The sequence below is a fragment of the Elephas maximus genome, chromosome 21 (assembly GCF_024166365.1).
Source record: "Elephas maximus indicus isolate mEleMax1 chromosome 21, mEleMax1 primary haplotype, whole genome shotgun sequence".
Classification (NCBI taxonomy): Eukaryota; Metazoa; Chordata; class Mammalia; order Proboscidea; family Elephantidae; genus Elephas; species Elephas maximus.
Window position 1 is genome coordinate 5,508,344 of NC_064839.1, and position 19,103 is coordinate 5,527,446.

Sequence of the window (19,103 nt, forward strand, 5' to 3'; positions counted from 1 at the left end):
AATAAAATAAAAACCCATTGCCATCCAGTCTATTCCGACTTCTAGTGACCCTATAGGACAGAGTATAACTGGCCGATAGAGTTTCCAAGGAGCACGTGGCAGATTCGAACTGGCAACCTCTTAGTTAGCAGCCATAGCATTAACCATTACTCCACCAGGGTTTCCTAAGAGACAGAAAGGGCCACATAAACCAAAGACTACATCAGCCTGAGACCAGAAGAGCTAGATGACTGCCCTGACAGGGAACACAACACAGAACCCCTGAGGGAGCAGGAGAGCAATGGGATGCAGACCCCAAATTCTCGTAAAAAGGCCAGACTTAATGGTCTGACTGAGACTAGAAGGACCCCAGTGGTCATGGCCCCCAGACCTTCATTGGACCAGGAAAGGAACCACTCCCAAAGCCGACTCTTCAGACAGGGATTGGATTGGACAATGGGTTGTAGAGGGATGCTGGTAAGGAGTGAGCTTCTTGGGTCAGGTGGACACTTGAGACTATGTTGGCATCTCCTCCCTGGAGGGGAGATGAGAGGGTAGAGGGGATTAGAAACTGGTGAAATGGACAGGAAAAGAGAAGAGTGGAGGGAGGAAGCAGGCTGTCTCATTAAGGGGAGTGCAATTGGGAATATGTAGCAAGGTGTGTGTAAGCTTTTGTGTGAGAGACTGACTTGATTTGTAAATTTTCACTTAAAGCACAAAAAAAATTAAAAAAAAAAAAAGCTGGATTGTAAACACACAAAATGCCCTTCTACCCATGATCATAATGATACTAAAAAACAAAATCACTCACTGATCACTCCTGGAAGATGCTCATCAACCACTTACTCTGTTTCCCCTATAAGAACTGTACACTCACAATAAACAAATAGCTGAGAAGGGAGACTGTTTCAGCTAATAACTGACAAAGGATCAAGACAGCCGGGATATCACAAGTCTACAATCCTAACTGCAAATTAATATATACAGGCAATAGTCATTAATGGCTACTGATATTACAAAAAGACATTCAGACATTACATGTCCACTGATGAAAATACACATCACCACCTATGACGTATTCTCAGCCCTCCCCACAAAAAAAAAAATCTAAATAAGCCTATAGATCTAACTACAAATTTACAGAAAATACAAGGAAACAAAGGACTGCGTTAAACTGATACCACAGGAACACGATCAGCAAAATCCAGACGGTAGGAAAGTCTATAAGAAAAATAATCTGGTTTCCTCAAGCAAATAGATAAATAAAAACCTGATGCCATCAAGTCGATTTCGACTTACAGTGATCCTATAGACAAAGCAGAACTGCCCCCTGGGGTTTCCAGGGCTGTAATCTTTAAGGAAGCACACTGCTGCATCTTTCTCCCACAGAGAGACTGGTGGGTTTCAAACTGCTGACATTTCAGTTAGCAGCCAAGTGCTTAACCTCTGCCCTACCAGGGCTCCTTCAAAAAATAAACAGGAGGGAAAAACAGATGGCAGAGAAACTTACAGGTTAAACGATTTAAAAGGCATTCCAATCAATAGCAATGTAAGAGCCTCATTTAGATTCTGATTTGAACAAATTGTTAAAAAAACAATAATTATGGGACAATTGGAGAAAAACAACATTGGATATTTAAGACTAATAATAGCATTGTGATTATAATTTTTTTTTAAGTTCTTACCTAGAGACACATACATACATATTTATAGATGAAATGACGTGACATTTGGAGTGCACTGGGCTGGGGCTGAAGGAAGTTTGGCCATGACTTGATAACTGGTGGAGCTGTGTTGACAAGTCCATGGAGGTCCATTATTCTACTCCCTCTACTTACATATTATGTTTGAAATTGTCCATAGTAAAGAAGGTTTTAAAAGCTGAATTGGAGTAACTTCAGATCTCAAAATTCCTTTGCAAGATGTCAACTATCATAAGTTATTAAATTTTGTTCACCATCTATCTCAATTATGCTAAAACCAAACCAAACCTGTTGCTGTCGAGTCAATTTTGACTCACAGCAACCCTACAGGACATATCAGAACTGCCCCACGGGTTTCCAGGGGCCCTGGTGGTGCAGTGGTTAAGCGTTTGGCTGTTAACCAAAAAGTTGGCAGCTCGAATCCACCAGGTGCTCCTTGGAAACCCTACAGGGCAGTTCTACTGTCCTATGGGGTTGTTATGAGTCAGAATCGACTCAAAGGCAATGCGTCAATGGGTCACAGGGTTTCTAACGGGTCCAAAGGATGCAGACTGGCGCTGCTTTCTTGGTGGTATGAGGTCTCCCTGTCTCTCTGCCCACTTCCCTCTTTTGTATCCCAAAAGTGATTGGCTTAAAACACTATCTAATCTTAGAGATCTCATCAATATAACTGCCGCTAACCTATTTCATTAACATCATAGTGATAAGATTCACAACACATGCGGAAAACACATCAGATGACAAAACGGTAGACAATCATACTGGGAACACTGGGAATCATGACCTAGCCAAGTTGACAGATATTTTTGAGGGACACAATTCAATCCCTGACAGCAGCGAGCTCTTAATCACTGTGCCACCAGGGCTCCTCAATTATGCTAAATACTATATATTCTATATGTCTCTTTGGAGCTTATGATTTTAAAACAATACAATCAGCTTTTCCTTTCTAACCTCCCAAAACTTAATCTTTCAAAACCTAGCAGAAATCTGTACCCTTTGGAAAGTTTGTTCTTACTTCACTAGTCAAAAGCAACCTCTCCACCTTAAGCATGTTCACCCAACCAGATCATAATTTTCTAGAAGGCCAGGAATATGTTCTACTGTCTCTGTTTCCCACAGAGAGCCAAGCACAGTGCTTTGCACAAAAAAATTTGTGGGTGAGTCTCATCCATTCAGAGGCCAGATGCAAAAACAAGTGATACAATACCATGATACAGAAAGCATGTTTTAAATTCTATAGGTCATGCTGGGTGCCTTCAGTGGATTCTGACTCTTAGCAACCCCATGGGATAGAGCAGAAATGCCCCATAGGGTTTTCTAGGCTGTAATCTTCAGGGAAGCAGATCACCAGGTCTTTCTCCCACAGAGCCGCTGCACTGAAACCACCCACCAGCCTTTTGCTTAGCTGTGCCACCAGGGTAGATCATAACAAATGGATAAATAAACTGTGGTAGATCCATACGATAGAATCCTACTCTGCATTAATAAGTAACAAAGTACGGATACATACAAACAATATGATTGAATCTGTGAAACATCATGCTAAGAGAAAGACCTAAGGCACAACAGACTACATACTACATACAATTCCATTTATACGAACTCTAGAAAAGGCAAAAATGGTTATTGGAGCCAGGGATGGAGGAAGAGGACTACCGGTAATGGGGCATAAGGATAATTTTGGGGGTGATGGAAATGTTCTCCATCATCTTCCTGTCTCTCGATTATTGTGGTGGTTACACAGCTGTACACATTTACCAAATCATCTAACTGAATAATTAAAACAAGTGAATCTTAGTACACGTAAAATATAGTCTAATAAAACTTTTAAAAATCATCAACAAAATTAATACATATACACATATACATACATACACACACAATAAAACAGACCAAGACTTAGTATAGTTAAAGTGTTCTTACAAATTATAAAGAAAAAGATAAACATCTCCAAAAGAAAAATGGGCAAGGAAAACAAGCAACTGAGAAGGAAAATAGCCAATGAATATGAAGATACATGTAAATTAAACCCATAAAATAATATTTTTCACTTATAAAACTGACAAATGTTTTATTTTGTATTCGTTTTTGTTTTTAACTGTAATACTTAGCATTGGTGAGGGTTTAGAGAAAACTGCGACTGCCATTCACTGCTGACTTTAAGGATGAACGGGCCCAAACTTTCTACAGGGTAATTTGACAAAAGCCTTAAATATACAACCCCCCCCCCAAATTAAAACTTTATTCTTAAGAAATAATCACACGCCCAGACCATTCAATGGGTGAAAAATTGTTTTCTCAAGAAATGGCACTGGGACAACTGGGTATCCACGTGCAAAAACTGAAGTTGGACCCCTACCTCACACCATACAGAAAAATTAACTCAAAGTGGATCAAAGACCTAAATATAAGAGTTTAAACTACAAAACTTTTAAAAGAAAAGATTGGTGTAAATTTTCATGATTTTGGACTAGGCAGTCGTTTTGTAGATGAGACACCTAAAGCACAAGCAACAAAAGAAAAAATAGACAAGCCAAGCTTCATAAAACATAAAAATAAAAAGCCTTCCCTGCTTCAAAGCACACTATCAAGAAAGTGTAAGATAAGGACACCAGTCGACATGGCCCCCAGACCTTCTGTTGGCCCAGGACAGGAACCACTCCCAAAGCCAACTCTTCAGGCAGGGATTGGACTGGACAATGGGTTGGAGAGGGATGCTGGTGAGGAGTGAGCTTCTTGGATCAGGTGGACACTTGAGACTATGCTGGCATCTCCTCCCTGGAGGGGAGATGAGAGGGTAGACGGGGTTAGAAGCTGGCGAAACGGACATGAAAAGAGAGAGTGGGGGGAGGGGGAGCGGGCAGTCTCATTAGGGGGAGAGTAATTGGGAGTATGTAGCAAGGTTTATAAAAGCTTTTGTGTGACTGACTTGATTTGTAAACTTTCACTTAAAGCACAATAAAAATTAAAAAAAAAAAGAAAGTGAAAGATAATCCAAAGAATGGGAATAAATGCAGGCAAATCACGTATATAATAAGTGCAGGTATTTGGAATAAATAAAGGAACTCTTACAAACCAATAATAAAGACAAATAAGTCAAATTTTAAACAGTCAAAGGATTTGAACAGACACAAATGGCCAAATGACAATGAAAGATGATCAATGTCATTAGTCTTAAAAAAAGAAAAAAAAAAGTTGCCATAGGAAAAAAAAAAAATTTTTTTTTTTTTTTTTTTTTTTAGAGTCGGTCCCAATTCATATCAACACCACGTGTGTCTGAGTGGAATTGTGCTCCACAGGACTTTCAATGGCTGATTTTTAGGAAGCAGATTGCCGGGCCTCTCTTCTGAGGCACCTCTGGGTGGACTCAAACCTCCAACCTTTAGGTTAGCAACTCAATGTATTAACCATTTGCACCAACCAGGGAGTCCTTATTAGTCATTCCCAACAAATGGGGGAAATGCAAATCAAAACCACAGTTAAGATACCACCTCACACCCACTGACTGGGACAGCCATAATAAAAAAAGACAAACAATAACAAGTGTTGGCAAGGATGTAGAGAAACCGGAACCCTCATGCACTGCTGGTGGGAAGGTAAAATGGTGCAACCACTATGAAGAACGGTCTGGCAAATTCCTCATACTGTTATCATATGATACAGTAATTCCACTCCTAGGTATTTACCCAAGAGAACGGAAAACAGACGTTCAAACAAAAACCTGTACATGATGTTCATAGCAGCATTGTTCCTAATAGCCAAAAAGTGAAAACAATTCAAATGTCCATCAACTGATGAATGGATAAACAAAATATGGCATTATCTATACAAAGGATTACTCCACCACAAAAAGAAATGAAGTACTGATACATGCCACAACATATATGAGCTTCAAAAAAACTGATGCTAAGGGAAAGAAGTCGGACACTAAGGCCACATATTGTATGACTTCATTTATATGAAACGTCCAGAACAGGCAAATACACACAGACAGAAAGTAGATTAGCGGTTCCAAGGGGCCGACAGGTGGCGGGGGGGCAGGGGAGAGGCGCCAGTGAGCCACTGTTAATGGGTACAGGGTTCCTTTTTGGGGTGATAAAAATATTCTAGAGTTAGATAGTTCTGATTGTTGCACAATCTGTGACTGTATTAAAACCACTGAATTGTACCTTTTTAAAATGTGAATTTTACAGTATAAGAATTATATCTGGACAAAAAGAACTGGGAAAAGGAAATAAATCTTGGTTGAGACAAAGGCTATGCTAAAAGCAAGTCTTTTATATAAAAACAAAAGACAGAACAAACTTAACAGCCAACAACAGAGGACTAGCGAAATACATTACGGTACAGTCAGTCAATAACATACCATACACACACGTAGTAGGTACGGAGTTACGTTAAAGCTAATGGCTGTAGAAATATATTGGATATGAAAATATATTTGTAATATTAATCAATTTCTTTAAAAATGACTTTTAAAAAAGTATATCCACAATATTCTGATACCCCTCTCCCAAAGAAGGAAAAAACAATCTAAGGATAAAAATTTCTTTAAATTGGAAAAATAATTCAAAAGTATACCCACAGTAGGAGCCCATATTGACAAAAAGAAAAAAGGAAATAATGCATAAACACGTAAAAGTATTTACACAGACGTTAATAGCTGTTATAGCCTGGTATCGGTATTACAGACTTTTTTTTTCCTTCCTTTGGTTTAGCTATTATTTTCTTGTTTTTTGTTTTTTTTTTTTTACAATTAGCATTTCTTATTTAAAAAAAAACCAAACCAAACCCAGTGCCATCGAGTGGATTCCGACTCACAGCGACCCTATAGGACAGAGGAGAACTGCCCCAAAGAGTTTCCAAGGAGCGCCTGGCGGATTCGAACTGCCGACCCTTTGGTTAGCAGCTGCAGCACTTAACCACTACGTCACCAGGGTTTCCACATTTCTTATTAGCCCTGTAAAATATACTTAGATTTTTAAACTAACAAGTATTCGTAAGGAACAATGGGGTCAGCACCACATTACAAACAAGAAAATCAAGGGTGAATAACTGAGTTCAAGGAATAAAGACATCAAAATGCCAAAGCTCATCAGACCAAACACTTTCTCAAATCCAAGTTACTGGGCATTAACCTTGAAAACTCCACATCTACAATCCTAATGGATTCTTATTTTGACTTGGATAGAATTTTACGATACTTGATGGTGCTAAAACGTATGTTATTTTGATAGAATCAAAACAGTAACTGCAAGAAGCCAGTAAGGGAAAAATGAGAAACCAGCTTCTAATTCTTGATCCAAAAACATAGTTTATTCTAGGATAGATGTGAAAATTAAGCTTTTATTCTATACAATATGAAGGCAGTATTTAGACATAAAAATACCATTAAAAAAATTTTACCACTACCACCAACAAACCAATATTAACCACAATATTGATTTCCCAAAATATAGCCTAGCCAACAGAAAAGAGAGTGGATTCATAACATACAGAAGGACAAAACTCTCACTTTTAAAATGAACTCAGTAGTATACTTTTGTATGCTTTTAGAAAATGAGATTAAAGCTCATGTTAACCAAATTCTAAGAAAAAGCAACACATAAAAGAAACACTGCAAAGTACTTAAAAAAAAAAAGTTAAAATGATACCTCTAAGATAAAACCAAAGTAAAAACTGAAAATTTAAGGCCCTTTTTAATCACAATTTTATTTAGAGGTTTCCGATTTAGAACATTTCCAATACTGCCAAGAAGTTTTTAAAACAAAAATTTAAGTTAAAATTAAGTGAAGTTATCTATGAGAAGATTAACGTGATAAAGGCACAATGAGCTATAACAATGAGCTATAGCTAGAACGGCTAACATAAAATAAAAATAGCGGTAATTCCAAACGATGGCAAGGATGCTGAGAAACTGGGTCTCTCTCACATTGCTGGGAGGAAAGTACTACGGTACAGCCACTCTGGAAAATAGTTTAGCAGATTCTTTTTAAAACTAAATACAAGCTTACCATACAATTCAGCCCTCTTGGGAATTTATCCCAGAAACCTTACATTCACATAAAAACATGTACGTCAATATTTACAGCAGCTTTATTTCGTAATAGGCAAAAGCTGGAAACAACCTGTGTCTTTCAAGGGGTGAATGGTTAAACTACAGTACATCCATACCATGGAATACTACTCAACAGTAAAAAGCAATGAACTATTGATACATGTAAAAACTCGGATGGATCTCAAGGAATTAAGGTAAGAGAAAAAAGATTTCAAAGTTACATACTGTATGATTCTACTTATATAACATTCGCAAAACCAAAAACCAAAACCAAACCCAGTGCCTTTGAGTCAATTCCGACTCATAGCGACCCTATAGGACAGAGTAGAACTGCCCCATAGAGTTTCCAAGGAGCGCCTGGTGGATTTGAACTGCTGACCCTTTGGTTAGCAGCCGTAGCACTTAACCACTACACCACCAGCGTCTCCTAACATTGTCAACATGACAAAATTATAGACATGGAGAACAGATTACTGGTTGCTAGGGGTTAGGGACAAACGGGGTGTGCGCGTGTGTGTGCGCGCCATGTAGTAAAGGTGTAGCATGAGGGATCTTTAAGGTGATAGAATCTTCATTGTGGTGGTGGTGGTGGTTACGTGAATTTACGCGTGATAAGATTACATACAACTACACACATACACACACACACAACTGAATGCCTGTAAAACCGGTGAATCTGAATAAAGCTACAGGTTGTAACAACGTCAACTTCTTGGTTTTGTTATTAAGTTACAGTTATGTAAGATGTTACCATTGGGTGAAGCTGGGTGAAGGGTACATGGGACCTTTCTGTATTATTCTTTACAACTATAATTATTTCAAAATAAAAAGTTAAGTGAAATTAGATGGGGCCCGGTACAAGGTTAATATGATAGTAAATGCCTAAGGGTTTGGCATAGCACTTGCGACATGGTAATAAAGTCTACCATTCTGTTGGGCACTTCCATTAATTCAACTAATTTGAAAATACAGGTCCCTGCACAAAATATATACAACTATTTCAGCAGAAAGCATGACTTGAGCTAGAACTTCTGAGTTTAGTTTCCAGATACAACAAGTCCCTTGTGCCCATGGCAAGATTTTTTCAGATTTAAAGTTGTTCAAGTGAGTAAGGAGCCAGGGCACAATATAAATGGCACCAAATTCAGTTTTTTCCAAAATCTTTAATCCAAATTTCTACATGGGCCAAAGCCACATGAAAATATACAACAGTCTCTTACATCAAGTAACTTAATCAAACGGAAATACAGTCGTACATCGCTTAACATCCACGACATGTTCTGTAAAGTAGAACATTATGTGATTTGGATGTTGTACAAACAGAAAATTGGACGCTGCTGCCTACGAGTCGAAGCATACACTGTAATACAGTAAACTTATTTGTAAGTAGGGTAAGTTCACACTAAAGTAATAATACAAAGTAGAGTACACACATAAGCCAGTAACACAGGCGTTCATTACGACTACCAAGATACCTGTAATTCTAGATCATATATGTACTGTACCATCACACGCCTGGCAGCACAATCGCTTTGTATACACGAGACATGAGATACACATGTTGTATGCGGGAAGCTGCTGAGTCTGCCTTGTCTGGACCCATGGACACATACGCAGCTGGACGTTGCCCAAACGAATGTTACACGGTGCGTGGCCGTAAACTTATCGCCTGCTGTTTGATTCCAAATTAATGAAAAGTCTAGCTCAAGACCATCCCCAACTTCAATAGATATTCTCTTACAAAAAAATAATTCCATGTAATCTTAAAAATGGTGAAATGAATGTGAAACCTTTATGGTGTTCTGCAGCAGTTGAGTCCCTAAAAAATACTCTGAGGGGTGGAAAGAACATTCTACTGCCGTCCTCTGAATTCCTCAAGCAGGCTCTGAGCTGTCCAGCCAGCTCTGCAGGAAAGAGCAAAGAGAGGTGTCTCAGACCAGCTGCTGGGAGCTGGACCCTAATTCTTCAAAAGTGTCCTCTTACACCTCTAGCCCCTTCAAGATTATTCTATAGCTATGTGAGTCCAAGAGAATAATACAGCTCTCTAGTGTTTTAGGTCTGATCCTGAAATAGTTTCCTCCACTAAATGCTACTCAGACTGATTCAAATGAACCAAAAAAAAAAAACCAAACTCACTGCCATCCAGTCAATTCTGACTCACAGTGACCCTACAGGACAGAGTAGAATAGCCAAGGAGTGGCTGGTGGATTCAAGCTGCTGACCTTTTGATCAGCAGCTGAGCCCTTAACCACTGCGCCACCAGGGCTTTGATTCCACTGAAGAGAGAATGAAAAGCTGGGTGAAATCAATCACATAACAGCCTACTTTTCTACTTTTCCACAGAAAGGGACTTCAATTTTTGTCCACTTCAGAGGTTATAAGACTATCTAGCCATTGTCGTCATGTCTACACCATTCCTGTTAAAGACAGGTTGCCTGAGAACCAAGAAATGAGACAACTATCTGACCAGACCCCCAACCAACAGGAAAGCACTTGAGTTCTCTCTTCCTACAGACCCTTCCAATTCCTCACACTGGGATTACTGGTAGCAGTCTCACGGAAAAAGTCAAGATGTAAGGGCATCTAGCATACAGGACCAGAAATTTTTCTACCACAGGCATCCCCTGCGTGCTTATACTTCTTTAGTATCCGTTCCCCATCCTTCCTCTCTGCAGTACACTAAACCTTTTGTGTGAACACACAGTAGACTCCAGACGGGTCTACTCACTCACGGTCTCCATTTGCTGTTCAACAGCTAACTACGAAATGGAGGCTAAAGAAGGTTCCACAAACTGAAATGCCAATGTTTCTAACAGTGACTATATTCACCAGTCACAGGTTTTGCACAAAAGACGGAAGTTGTGCCATGAAAGTAACTTTGTTGAACACAGTATACGGAATTTTGGGAGATTCTCAAATACCAATCACTGTTACCACAGAATCTACACTGTAGATAACCTAATGTCTTCTTAATAGGACATTTCAGTACCCAAATTACAGAATATGCAATAACCTAAAGGTCCAAGTTCACTAAAGAATTACTGTGGGCTACATTTGCAAATGCACAAAAATTAAACTTAGGAGGAAGCACTTGGAATAGGCCTGTCAATTCTTTCATACTCAGCCTATGTTAATCTGTTCCATGGCTTTGTAGCCCAGCTGGAATATCAATCCCACCAACCCTCTTGGAGAGAAATAAGCCGGAATACCAATCCCATCGATCCTCTCGCAGAGAAATAAGCTGGAATACCAATTCCATCGATCCTCTTGCAGAGAAATAAGCCATAATGCCAGTGCTAAGGAAAAGCATGAGCATCTTAGGTTTACTGCGCTATAATGAACAATGTGCACGAGGTAACGGTGCAAAAAGAAGGATGTTGCCCTCTTCCATAAAGAGCAGATCTCAGCCCTCAAACTTCAAGTCCCCTCCAGACGTTTCCACGTAAGCCTCGCCTTATCTTTTGACCCAAAATAGCAGTCTCTCTAGCCTTTACTTTCAATAGTAGCACCAACATTTCTCCAGTCACTCAAGTTCAAAGCTGTAGTGTGACAACTGACCCACAAAGGGAGTCAAAATCCCTGTTCCGCCTCGCCTTGCATACCTCTCACATTCACTCTTCCTCCCCATCTCCATTCCTATACCCTCATTCAAGAAATTATTCCTGAAACCCAAGTTTCCCAATGAGGTTTTCTTGACATCCCACAGCCAAATTCAGCGTCCAAAACATTTGGGCAAGTCACCCGAAGTCTTGAAAAAATATCTATGGATCTGGCAATGGGGCCAACACAAACTGATCCTCATGGGCTCAGACAAGCACCTTCCACAAGTTTCTGGACACCAGGGCTCAGGACCAAGGTTCTCTGTGTTTGTTACTTTTTGTCATACCTTTCTTTTCCGTGGTAATCGTCAAATCCTTGAAAAGAAAATGGTGTCTGGCTCATTTTCACAGACAATGAGAAGGAGCTGGGCAGGCTGCAATCTACACCACAGCCAGCCTTGGAGGAGAATGAATCCCAAAAAATGGGTTAAGTGGGAGCAACTTAAAAAAAATAAAAAGAGGAAAAATGGACCAACTCCCTGGGCTTATGTGTCCACGAGGAAGAAGGCTGAGATGTTGAGCCCAGGGGAGTTTAATTTTGAAAGAGGACTGTGAAGACTTCAGGATGAAATTCAAATATCTTACTCCATATTAAAGAAATTTCCATCTAGTGAATAAGAGGGAGCATATATATAAAAGGAAAATTAAGCACAAGCTAGCTATATCAAGCACATGAAGCCAAATGCCTCAAGAGTTCAGAGGAAGAACCAAAAAATTAAGAACTCAGTGAACAGGAAATGCAGGATTTTTAACTGAATCTTCAATGAATGTTCAGACCGTTCAGTGAATAAGCTGACAACCCATTTGGCTGAAGCAGAGAACACCAAGAGATAAGAGAGGTGCAAGAGAGCATATGTATATTGTTGTCTTCGGTCTCATTTACTTTTCCTGTGCTTTTGCCTTACCTTCCTATCTAGACTGTCAGTTCAGAGGCCAGGAACCATTATAATTTAACCTATTAGTTAAATGTCAGCCACATCCTAAGAGCTCAGAAAAAGTTGGTAACAATTTTTCTATATTTAATCTCAGAATAGCTTGTAGCATTGATGCATTCTGAATTAAGATTTTTTTTAAATATCGGTATTAAAAATGGCAAGACTTCCTGAACATTAAGAAATCAGGATCCACAAATCAAAACAAGAATTTTTAAGCACACAGACACTCTTACGAAAACACTCTAAGAACTTAATATATTTTTCAAAACTGGAAGGTCCTCAGAATTGAATTTTTTTTTTAGACTTTGAACTGCTGGGATCATCTAGAGAAGGCAAAAGAATGGAAAGTCAGACGGAGTGACAAGCAGTTTTAAAACAGGTTTACAATCAGTTTTTAAACAGTAATCCCTCTGGTAAATGAAAATTCCTCTCCTTAATCCCTTTGAGGGCAATATAATATTTGAATCAAGAACAAGTACATTTTGCTTCTACATAGGTTCAAATGTGAACCTTTTACTCTTACTGTACCCTCTACATTAAAAAGCAAGCGGCAGAAAGGGCAGGGGCAGCCGGCATTTTGGATGTAAACCGTGTATTTTCTAGGCACATAAGCAAAGAGGCTTCAGTAAGACGCAATCAGGGAACTTCAAGGTTTTAGCTGACAAGGTTTACTTAAGTGGAGCCTGTTCCTGTGAAAAGAAACTACCAGAATCCCTCAATATCAATTTGCTTGTCACTAAACTTGACTTGGAAATGCTAACAGGATGGAACCACAGGCCTTTTATTAAACCATGATGACCATGGAGAGCGCCCTTGAAGTTTAGCCACAGAGAATTCAACCTTATAGGGTTCCTCTCTACAAAGTGAGGGCAGGTCTGACATGTGCTCCAGCACGGGCCCTAAAATGCTCAACTGCATTTTCCATAAAAGGTGGGAGTTGTAACAGTAGCCTACTGCGGACACCAGCCCACTAGAAGATGGGACCCACCAACTCAGTTTACTCAAGCCTTCAAAAGGGTCCACAGAACCACCTCTCCTTGCCAAAGCAGGGCAGAACTGAATGGGTGAACTTAAGAGAAAAAGGCTCCCCACGGGATTACTAACAGTGATTTCATGTGCCTGCTACAGCCCCAATACAAAACAGGATCTGAAAAAAATGCAAAGCAATTTGAAAGTCCCATTCTCCATACATCAAAAAAAAAAAAAAAAAAAAAAAAAACCACACACACAACCCAAAAGCTTTATTTTACACAAGAAAGACTCAGCACAGAGAGGCTTCCAGAAGTGGAATCTAGCTGGAAACACTCCCTGCTTATGCACATAACTCACTAGAGGTCAGGTAAGATTCCGTTTTGTAAGAGCTGAACTTTAAACACAAAATCACCAGTGGTGCAACATTCACTTATTAGCATAAAGTCACCCCCTAAAATGAAAAGCACTGGCTGTCCTGCCAAGATGACAACTTTACAGTGAGAAGCTGGGGCTGTGGACCATGAACTTCTGGAAAGTTCTGTCAGGGCCTCAGAAGCCTGAGCTCACCACGTCCACCAGCCTAAACTTAGCTGTCATCCCATTCTTCCCTCCCTATAGACAGGGCATCCCTAATACAGAAAATTAAAAAAAAAGATGGGCCAAAGGGTCAACAGCAGGCAATACCTTACAGGGCTGACAGGATTCCTGTTTGGGATTGGGGGAAGGGGAGGAACATTCTAGAAGCACCTTCAGATCCTGTACATCAAAAGACACTAAAACACAAATGTTCTCAGGGAACGAAATGACGTGCCTGTGTGAAGGATCTCATCTTGGGGTGTGATGATGGGGAGGATGGCTGGATGGCTGGATGGCTGCAGGGGAGACGCAGAAGGTGCATCTGACTAAGGGAGATGGGAGGAAAGTGGGCATGGCTTAGAGGGGTCGGGAAGGAACGCTGGTTAAGAGGCAGGGGAAGGTGTGGATGACTAAGGGAGGTGGGAGAGGGTGGGGACGGCTCAGGGGGAGTGGGGAAGAAGTGGACAGCTGAGGACGGCGGGGAAGGGATGGGCGGCTGGGGTGAGGGGATGGGGGGCTGGGGGTGAGGGGATGGGTGGCTGGGGGTGCGGGGATGGCCGGCTGAGGTGCGGGGATGGGTGGCTGGGGGTGCGGGGATGGGTGGCTGGGGGTGCGGGGATGGGTGGCTGGGGGTGCGGGGATGGGTGGCTGGGGGGTGCGGGGATGGCCGGCTGGGGTGCGGGGATGGGTGGCTGAGGGTGCGGGGATGGGTGGCTGAGGGTGCGGGGATGGGTGGCTGAGGGTGAGGGGGTGGGTGGCTGAGGGTGAGGGGATGGGTGGCTGAGGAGATGGGTGGCTGAGGGTGCGGGAATGGGGGGCTGAGGGGATGGGTGGCTGAGGGTGCGGGGATGGCCCTCAACCCCCCGTGGAGCGGCAGCCCAGGCAGGCCGTAGGGCGTGCCCTCCCCGGTCTCCGCCCTCACCCCGTCTGTGGGCGTGTGCCCGGCGGAGCGTGTGCACGGGCCCGGCCACAGGCCGCAAGGCCCCCACTCACCCCACGACTCCCTGGTTGTAGTTCCTCCGCTTCCACGGGGTCCCGCTGTACACGCCCCCGCTGCCGTCCGCCCGGCCGCCCCCCGGGGCCCGCGCTCCGCTGGGCTGCAGCAGGCTGTAGTTGAGTCCGTAGGTGCTGGCCTTGTTGTCGCGCTTCCTCTTGTTGCTGCTGCCCGAGGCCGGGTCGGCGGGCTCGGCGCTGGGGGCGGCGGCCGAGGGGTGCGGGGACGAGGACCCGGGGGGGGACGAGGGCGCCGCGGGGCCGGAGGCAGCCCGGCGGGCCCAGGCCGCGGGCTGGTGGTGGTTGTTGTTGTTGTTGGTCGTCTCCAGGGGCAGGAAGTCCCGCTGCTCGGCCGGCACCGCGTGGCCGCCCAGCAGGCGCTCCCCGGAGCGGTACATGCCGGCCGGGGCCGGGGCCGCGCCGCCCGAGCTGCCGGTGCTGCTGCCGCTGCCGCCGGGGGCCGTGCCGCCGCCGCCGCCGCTGCTGTGACAGTGGTGGTTGAAGTAGAGGTTCCTCAGCCCCTGGGTCGTCTCCCAGATCTGCATCCACAGACTGTTGGACGGTCCGAGCTGCTCTGGCTGGAACCAGGCGATCCTCGGATCCATCAAACGGCGGCGGCCGCTGCCCCCGCCCCGCCGGCCGCCCGCCCGCCCGCCCGCAGGGCCGCCGCCGCCGCCTCAGGCGCACGCCGGGCCTCGGCGGCCGCTGCCGCTGGGGCTGCTCCGGGCCGGCGGCGTCCTCCCGCTCGGGGGCTCCGCGGGCCCTCCCCCTCCCTCTGCCCCTCCGCCGAGCCCCTGTCACCGGGGTCCCCGTGCAAATGGCGGCGAGCGACGGCTCCGGAGAAGGCCAGCGGCAGCGGCAGCGGCGGCGGCAGCGGCGGCGGCGGCGAGACGCGCCTGCTCCGTAGCGTCCTCGCGGCTCGGGCCCGGGGCGGGGCCTACGGCGGCCCCGCCCCTCGCCCCGCCCCGTCCCCGCGCTCTCCGCGCCGCGCAGCGCGCTCCCGCCGGAGGTCGCGCCGTGCGTCACACTGGCCGGGGCGCGGAGTGTGGGGCCTGCAACCGCCCGGCCCAACCGTCCCCGCGCCGACGGGGGCGCACGTGGCACCCCTGGGCGACTGGTCCCCGTGGGCGAGGCCGGACGGAGTCGCCGCCAGCCCCGCAGGGAAGAGGTTGTAGGAGGCGCTGCCTGGCCATTGTCCCTTCCCCCACCCTGCGTCCCAGGAGGACCCCTCCCGAGATCTCGCCTCCAGCCTCGTTTTCTAAAACCCTTTCTCTGCAGGGGTCGGGGCTTTGTTGGGTAGATGGGGACACACCCGCCGAGGGGAGAAAGTGCGCCCACCCCGCTGGGGCATGTGCCTGGAACTCTGCCTGGGCGCAGGGCTGCGCACTTCCTCCGCGGCCAGGCCGTCGGCTGCCTGCGTCGGGCGCCTTTTGCTGGGCGCTGCAGCGCCGGGGCCAGAGGGAAGGAGCGCCGCAGGCCTGGCACAGGGTCCCCGTTTGCCCCAAGACCGGAGACACTTGCGCCCACCTGCCCAGGTGGACGCGCACCTTCGTTCCCCTGAGAGAGGCCAGTACCCGAGTGTGTAAGGCACACACTCAAAACCTACTTTACACAGACACGCACACACTCCCAGACGCACAGGTGCGCACGCACAGAGAAACAGACACACGCTGCTGAGCGTGTGAGGAAACTTCGCTTGCCTTAAGGTGCACCTGCAACCTTTGAAAGCCCTCCTTAGTCCAGAATTCACTTGAAATAAACTCCAAACCTCCTAAGCGTCAGAGAAGGACCAAATCGTTGGCGTCAGCAGAGATTTTCCCCAAGGTGGTTATTTGCATATCCTTCCAATCCCTGTGGTAAAAGACTAAGGGAAAGGGAATTTTAAGTATTATAAATCATCAAGGAAAAAAAAAAAAACGTGAGTACATTTCATGTGTGTACTCTGAGGTTGGTCCAAAGTCCAGAACACCACCCTGAAGCCCGATTTTGGCTTTTTATTTTGGGAATAAAAATATCCTGGAAAATTTTTTGGCAAATGATGAAAAATTACTTAATCAAAGAAGGAATCATTGCTCTACCTTTTTTCTTTTCTTTTTCGGTACCTTCTTTCTTGCTGAGAGAATAACATGGCCATAAATATGGAAAACATACAAAAACACTTTAGAATTTTGGTTCATTCTATTTGTTGTCCTTGCTTTACTACAAACCAGTGTAAAAGTCTTTTCTGAGTGAAATTTGCTATAAACTAAGAATTACATAGCCAGGAAAACGGGTAGTGGTATTTTTTATAGTGTTTACACCAATAAATTAACAAAAAAATTTTTTTTGTATAGAAATAGCTTTCTTTTCATGACTAGTATTTTTTAATTCAAACAAGAAAAATGGAAAGGCCAAAAAAGTAGAAGTTATCAAGATCCCACCATCCAGAAATACCCACTGTGAAGACTTTGTTAAACATTCTTCCAAAAATCTCTCTATGCTCATACACGTGTCAATCATAGTTATATATTCAGTCTTTTAAAACATTTCTTCGGCATTATGCTGAGTGAAATTTGTTGCGAAAGGACAAATATTGTATAAGACCACTATTGTAAGAACTTAAGAAATAGTTTAAACAGAAAATAAAATATTCTTTGATGGTTATGAGAAGGGGGAGGGAGGAAGGGTAGGAGAGGGGTATTCACTAATTAGATAGTAGATAAGAACCACTTTAGGTGAAGGGAAAGAACACACAATACAGGCGAGGTCAGCAAAACTGGACTAAACCAAAAGCAAAGAAGTTTCTGGAATAAACTGAATGCTTCGAAGGCCAGTGTAGCAGGATGGGGGTTTGGGGACCATGGTTTTAGGGGACACCTAAGTCAATTGGCATAATAAAATCTATTAAGGAAACATTCTGCATCCCACTTTGGAGAGCGGCATCTGGGGTCTTAAACACTAGCAAGCAGCCATCTAAGATGCATCAATTGGTCTCAACCCACCTGGACCAAAGGAGAATGAAGAACACCAAGGACACAAGGTAATTACAAGCCCAAGAGACAGAAAGGGCCATATAAAGCAGAGACTACATCAGCCTGAGACCAGAAGAACTAGATGGTGCCCAGCTACAATCAATGACTGCCCTAACGGCAAACACAACAGAGAACCCCTGAGGGAGCAGGAGAGCAGTGGGATGCAGACCCCAAATTCTCATAAAAAGACCAGACTTAATGGTGTGACTGAGACTAGAAGGACCCCAGTGGTCATGGTCCCCAGACCTGTTGGCCCAGGAGAGAAACCATTCCCAAAGCCAACTCTTCAGACAGGGATTGGACTGGACAATGGGATGGAGAGGGATGCTGGTGAGGAGCCAGCTTCTTGGATCAGGTGGACACTTGAGACTATGTTGGCATCTCCTGCCTGGAGGATAGATAAGAGGGTGGGGGGGGGGTGGTTAGAAGGGGGCAAAATGGAAATGGACACGAAAAGAGAGAGTTGAGGGAGGGAGCAGGCTGTCTCATTAAGGGGAGAGCAATTGGGAGTATGGAGTATGTAGCAAGGTATATATAAGTTTTTGCATGAGAGACTGACTTGATTTGTAAACTTTCACTTAAAGCACAATAAAAATTAAAAAAAAAAAAACATTTCTTCAGATGTCTAAGAACAAATTAAGTACCACAGATATCTAAGAGCAAAAAAAAAAAAAAGTATTCAAACTTAGTACATGCTAGAAAGTAACATTCCTTATATTTGAGTATTATTTCTTCAGCCAAACTTTAAGAATTAATAACATATTAGCAAAATGTTCAAATGAGTTAATATACATTAAAATACTTTGTAAACTGTAAAGTGTGGCTGAAAGGCCAGGCATCACTGCTCATATCCACAGCAGGGAATGCTAGCCAGTGTTCCCTGTAACACATCCATGTTTTAAGGCATTCATTCAGTACATCTTGGTTGAGTGTTTAGCATCCATACAGATCTGAGCTAATTAGAGGAGATGAACAAGTAACCAAAACTTTTGGCTGCCTTCCATGAATTTACTCTCTGGTTAGGGTGGCAAAAAGAGGTAAATATCTGAAGTTAAATTGCAGTTCATTTAGTTAATTCAACAAATACATCTTGAACACTTACTGTGTGCCAGATGCCAAAGATACAATACTGATGAGGTCCCTGCTGTCACGGACCTTACGTTCTAGTGGGCAAAGCAAACATAAGGTCAGACAGCAGTAAGTGCTCAGAAGAAATAGAAAGTAGGCTAAAGGAATAGTGACAGGATGCTATTTTTAAATGGACTAATCAGGGA

The 19,103-nt window shown here is 43.8% G+C and overlaps 1 protein-coding gene across 2 annotated transcripts in view; it reads right to left on the reverse strand.

The window, feature by feature from the left end:
• Positions 1–15,459, reverse strand: part of TENT4B (terminal nucleotidyltransferase 4B) — a 58,531-nt gene extending 43,072 nt beyond the window's left edge. For both annotated transcript variants that reach the window (XM_049864049.1, XM_049864047.1), the window contains exon 1: positions 14,819–15,459. In XM_049864049.1, coding sequence (XP_049720006.1) covers positions 14,819–15,423 — 605 coding nt within the window. In that variant the 5' untranslated portion in view covers positions 15,424–15,459. The remainder of the gene's footprint in view (positions 1–14,818) is intronic.
• Positions 15,460–19,103: the final 3,644 nt, after the last annotated feature.